The 6,216-nt window shown below is 34.5% G+C and overlaps 1 protein-coding gene across 1 annotated transcript; it reads right to left on the reverse strand.

The window, feature by feature from the left end:
- Positions 1 to 3,263: 3,263 nt before the first annotated feature.
- Positions 3,264 to 5,537, reverse strand: LOC123219693 (berberine bridge enzyme-like 26). Its single transcript, XM_044641684.1, has one exon. The coding sequence runs from the start codon at positions 5,535 to 5,537 to the stop codon at positions 3,930 to 3,932; it is 1,608 nt and encodes a 535-aa protein (XP_044497619.1). The 3' UTR covers positions 3,264 to 3,929.
- Between the last annotated feature and the right edge of the window lie 679 nt (positions 5,538 to 6,216).

Here is a 6,216-nt window from a genome sequence, read left to right on the forward strand (position 1 = left end):
AATGCTAGCTATCGTAACATACCATGGTTATAAAATTTGACAAATTGATGTCAAGATCGCATTCCTTAATGGATTCATTGAGGAAAACATATATATAGAACAATCCATAAGTTTTGTATTCACTTCCAAAAGATACAAGGTATTTAAATTGCATCAATCCATAAATGGATTGAAGCAAGCTTCCAAAAGTTAAAACATTCAATTTGATAAAACAATCAAATCATTTGGTTTCAAAAAAATTTGGATGCACCCTATGTTTACAAATGGGTTAAAGATCATACTGTTACATTTCTCATATTGTAATACTACTAATAGGCAATGACATTAGTATGATGAATGAGGTCAAGATTCAGTTATCTAGAACCTTCTCAATGAAAGATTTGGGAGATGCTACATATGTCCTTAGAATTTATATCTATAGTGATAGAACAAAAATGATAATTGGATCATACTGTTACTTTTGTCTTTCACTCATGGCCTTCATCTTTCTAAAGATATAGGTCCAAAGAATGATGAAGAGTGACAACGAATGCATGATGTTTCTTATGTTTTGGTTGTAGGTAGACTCATGTACGTAATGCTATGTACAAAGCCTAATATAAAATTTCCTGTAAGTGTTACAAGTAGATATCAGACCAATCCAAGGGAGAAATATTGGTTATCTATGAAATCAATCCTTAAATACTTAAGAAGGAATAAAGATCTTGTTCTGAGTTATGGGTGTTCAAAGTTAAACATCCAGGGATACTCAAACTCTGATTTCCAATCGGATGTTGACTATAAAATCTATGTTATGGTTCATTTTTATTCGTAATAGGGGTGTAGGTAGTTGGAGGAGTTCCAAACAATCAACTACAGTTGAATCCAATATAGAAACTAAATATATTATAACTTTAGAAACTAAATATATTACTACTTTAGAAGTTGCAAAAACGATTGTATAGATATGCAAGTTCATATTTAAACTTGGTGTGGTAATAACCATGTTCTGTGACAATACCAGTGTTATTTGATAAGTAAAGGAACAAAGAGCGCATTAGAAGTCCAAACATATTTAAAGAAAATATTACATTTTAAGAGAATTCGTCAAAACTAGAGTGATCATAATTTAGAAAACACCATCGACATAGAATGTTACTGACCCATTGATTAAGACGATAACAGTGAAACAGTTGGACCATCATCTTGAGAAGATAGGTATATGATACAACAGTGAATGACTTTAGTGCAAGTTAGAGTTTTGTTAGTGTATGTTATAGAACCATTCGTGTTGTCAGTTTCATAGTCTTTCATCTTGTATATAATCTTCTAAATAATTTATTAATAAAGAAGTAGTTCTTTTGTTCATATGCATAAGTTGTTTCATTTATTTTGTGACAATATAAAGTATGTGTATAAACTATTTGGATGACTCATATAATACAAACTGAATCATAGAATTGTTTCCTAAGGACATGATATAACTTGGGCAATTATATCATATAGTAGGCATATTGAATATCTTCGTTGAATGTCATAAGATGACATTAGTGCAGGTGATGATGCTAGTTATGTCGTTAGGGTATTAGTATGGATTCACAATTAGAGAACCGTTTTTCAAACATGACCAATAATGATAAATTGCATGGTCATTAAAACATAATCAATGACTTATCGTATGATCATACTAGTGTATGAAGTAATCATTTAACCTGAGATGTCATAGTCGAATCCAATACGGATATGCATGATTCATGTGGTGTATGAATATGGGGTTAACCACATTTCGTACGAGAAACCATATTGGTCGTGTGTTATTTGTATATGGAGACAAATGATGATCAAAATAAGATTCATTGACTTGGAAAGTATTAGGTTATGAATATTGGTTGATTCGACTCAGATTTGAGTTTTGAAGCAAACATCGATAAATATTGGAAATTGAAATCTCTCGTCATAGTATAATGTAAGTCATGCGAATAATGTTTGGAATGATGTGTTCTATGATTCAAAAATAATCGAAATTAGGACTTTAATGATCTATGAGTTCAAAATCGATTTGGATTAGATAACAGAAGGATATTGTCTGCATAAAACGTAAGATTAAAGATATTAGGTTTGATGAAGTATTTCTTCACCGTGGTTTAGAGGCTATGACACATTACTAGATATTTATTCTAGTCATTGAGTTTTCAAATTCACTTTTAGATTCTCTAAAAAGAGACTCACGACTACGCCATGGTGAACCTAAAAGATTAAACCAATAAACTAAGCTTTCGAAAAGGAGAATAAATTATTCGAGGATGGCTAGCATCTTCTAAAGTATAAAGAAAATCATATAAAATGTTATATGAATGTAAAAATAATATTTTAAATATTAAGATGTTAGTTAGATGAAATCAGGTGACTAAGGTATATATTTGAAATATGTACATGGCAAGGCTTCAAATTATGAATTTGTTGGGTCAAATAAGAATTTTAAAATTGCAAAATGGGCCACCATTTTAGTTTATTTTGAACTAATATAAACATTCTTACACTTTTGTTTTTCTCATAAAATAAATTAAAAGCTCTCCCATCTCTCTAAGTTTTGGCTTAGAAGGTGTATTCTTTTGGAGGTTAAGTGAAGAGTTTAATCTATTATACTATATCTGCATAGTAGGTAAAGGAGTAGGTAAAAGTTTCATCATTTTCTTATATGCCTTAATCATGCTTTGATTATTGTTCTACCTACATGCATAACATTTTTTCTATCTTCTTTTTCATCTATTATTTTTAAAAAATAACCAAAATTTCGACACCAAACTTCCTAGATGTTACAAAATCAACTGTTTACTATAAAATCACAACTCTTTAACTATGAAATCTCTGAATGAACTGAAGAAGAACCAGGCAAGAGTAAGGGACTGGTGAGAGAGTTTACGTTCACTAACCTCTATTATTTTAGCTACGGATCCATATGTGCCTCTATTATTTTAGCTACTTCTATGTAATTCAATTTTCTGATAGGAATAGTAGATTTCAATTGGAGAGGTTAGGGTTTCTTAGATCAAGAGAAATTAATGGTGAAGAAAAAAAAAATAGAGTAGACAAAGTGTTAGATGGAAAACATATTGTTATTTTAAGTGAAAACATTGAAATGAACTAGCTAGAGTTTGGAATCTAATACAATCATTTAGTGTGATAATCAGAATGTCAATGCTCTAACTTCCAACCTTGTTTTCTTGTTTGAACTGAACATATTGAAATAGATGTTTATTACATATGTAAGAGACCAAGTAGCTGCAAAAAATGTGACAATTCAATATGTCCCTAGTGAACATCAAAGGGCTAACGTCTTGACCAAAGCCTTTCCAGCTCACAGGTTTGCATGTCTCAGGGATTCTTTATATGTTTACACTCGTGAACACTCTCTTGATAAGAAATAAAGCAAAAATATAATAAAATACTTTGTCTGATGTATTGCTATCCCCTGATTATGGTTCTGCTTGACTTTAGCCTTATTAAAGTTATGCTGCTTCCGCTTATCCTTGTGCTAAATAAGCACGCCATGCGTGTGAATCGGTGCCATTATTCATATTGGTAATATTAGAGATATGGGGCCTTTACCTTGTGTCGGAGTGCATTCGTGATATGCTAACTTTACCTTGTGCCTGATTGTATTAGTCATATGCTGCCTTTACCGTGTGTCTGAGTGCATTTGTGATATGCTACCTTTACCTTGTGTCCGATTGTATTAGTGATATGCTGCCTTTACCTTGTGCCTGCATGTTGTTATTGTTAATACTACCAATGCTGTTGCTTTTATTATTGTTCTAGACGTGGTTGACATACTGCTCTGAATCTGTTCTTGCTTTGTTAACACTCTATTCATTATACTTGATTGCTGCTATCACTTCGTTCTCATTGTTGCTTTGTTAACATTCCAATTTCTTTTTCTAATTTTCTTGTCATTTTAAAGGGAAAACTGGGATGCTTTGCTCATTCCTGAAGAAGTTACCAGGATCAACAGCAGTCTTTACCAGAACCAATCTTCTGAAATTCTTTTTGAAATACTTCAAACCCCAAATTCTTGCCTGTTCAAAGCTTGTATTTCCATTGTTATTCCTTCCCAAATCAAGATCCCTGTAGTTGAAGTATGCAGCTCTTGGAGCCTTTGAAACAAAAGGTTTCATATATTCATAAAGCCTTCTGATCCAGCCAATGTGTTGCTCTGTTCCATCTTCAACATCCCAGGTTACCAAATACTGGATTTTGTATAAATTCCCAATCCTGTGCGGAAATGGGATTTCAGTATCCGAAATCTCACTCATTTTTCCTCCATAAGGTGTCAAAATCAGATACGACGTTGCTTCTTCAAGAAGCATTTTGCATAGGCCTGCCAACCCAGCTTCCGAAATGGGTTCTTTTACATAATCTGATTTCGCCTTGGAGAACCCCGTGAATTGCGTAGTTCTATCAAGCAAAACTGCTAGAGAATCATGAATTGAGAAGCCCGCAAAATAGAGAACTGACTGAATCCAACTCATTTCACTGCAGTTTTCTCGCATTAAACCCAATTCAGGGAAACTTTCTTGCATCAGAGGTATCAGATTTTGAACCTCACCAAGATACAAAGACAGAAATGAAACTCTAACGCATCTTGCCTCAGTAACTTCCAACACCGCATGAATGAAAAGGTCTTCAATAAGCTCATTTCCAATGGTTTGCCACTTCTGAAGAAGCCTGCTGGCTCCTTGTTCCAATGTGTGTCCAACAGTGAAAACTGTTACAGCAGGTGGAACTGGAACCAGACGAAGTTTCCAGGATAAAATGACTCCATAACTTGCTCCGCCACCCCCTCTAATGGCCCAGAAAAGATCTTCTCCCATACTTTCTCGACACAGCAGTTTCCCATTAACATCCACCATCTTAGCATCAATTACATTATCAGCAGCCAAACCATACTTTCTGAGCATGGTACCGAATCCGCCGCCGCTAATGTGTCCTCCAACACCAACGGTGGAACAACTTCCGGCAGGGAAGCCATAGAGCTCACTTTTCTCCGCAATTTTGTAGTATAATTCTCCCAGAGTTGATCCAGACTCCACCCACGCACTCTCATTTTCAATGTCAACACTAATTGATCGAAGATTAAAAAGATCAACCATGAGAAAAGGAACATCAGCTTCACCCACATAAGACAGTCCCTCATAGTCATGGCCTCCGCTTCGAACTCTTATTTGCAAGTCATTTTCTTTGGAACAGACTACGGCAGATTGGACATAAGACACATGAAATGGAGTTACAATAAACACTGGAAGCTTCGGTGTTGAAGTGTTGAGGAATCTGGCGTTCCGTATGGAGGATCTCAGCAGAGAAGAATAATCAGAACTATTCCGGGTGATTAAAACTTTGGAAGTTTGATTAGAATGCTCTAAATGAGACGAAAAACATACCAAAAAGCCGTTCTCTTGACCGGAATATGAAGTTATCGACCCAAGAGAGATGAAAAAAATAAAAATCAACAACATAATTTCTGAATCTGCGAAACCATATTTGATTTCTTCTACATTCATGGGCAGCTATATAATTTTTTATTGGCCAAAGCACTAAGTCCCATCCAAGGTTTGGTGCAACTCAACCCTCACCCACTAACTTTTGAAAACCTAAATACCAACCTTTTCTATTAACATTTTTAGTAAGGATTAAAGTAAAATGGTAATTTATCAAAAAATATTTGGCAAACTAAAATTTTATCTTGTTTTCACCCCTTGGTTTTAAAAAATAACAATTTTCCCCAAAACCTAAGTTTTGAAAAATCACCATTTCCCCCTATTAGGGTTAACTGAAAAACCATCCTATTTTCCTAAGACGACATCCACTGTAGCCACCTTCTCAGAGACTAATGACCTTTCTCCAAGGCTCTTTGTCACACCCAATGACAAACGACCAACGAAATCGATAAAATCTCAGCAAATCTCATTTGTCTTCCTCAACTTCTCCAAATCGAAAAATCTACTCCAGATCTTGTTCATTTCTTCAGAATATCCAATGAAGACAACTCTCCCACATTGATATTTGATTGGACAAAGATGAACCATCTTTGTCTGACCTGAAGAGATGAAGATAGCAGATCATCTTCATCTCTTTGTCGAATAAAGACAATTCGTCTTTGTCCAATGAAAGTGGTTGTCAATCTTTGTGTGTCGATATAGGAAGAAGATGGTAAGGTTTTCGACATCAGTTGGAGTGGAG

The sequence above is a fragment of the Mangifera indica genome, chromosome 6 (assembly GCF_011075055.1).
Source record: "Mangifera indica cultivar Alphonso chromosome 6, CATAS_Mindica_2.1, whole genome shotgun sequence".
Lineage (NCBI taxonomy): Eukaryota > Viridiplantae > Streptophyta > Magnoliopsida > Sapindales > Anacardiaceae > Mangifera > Mangifera indica.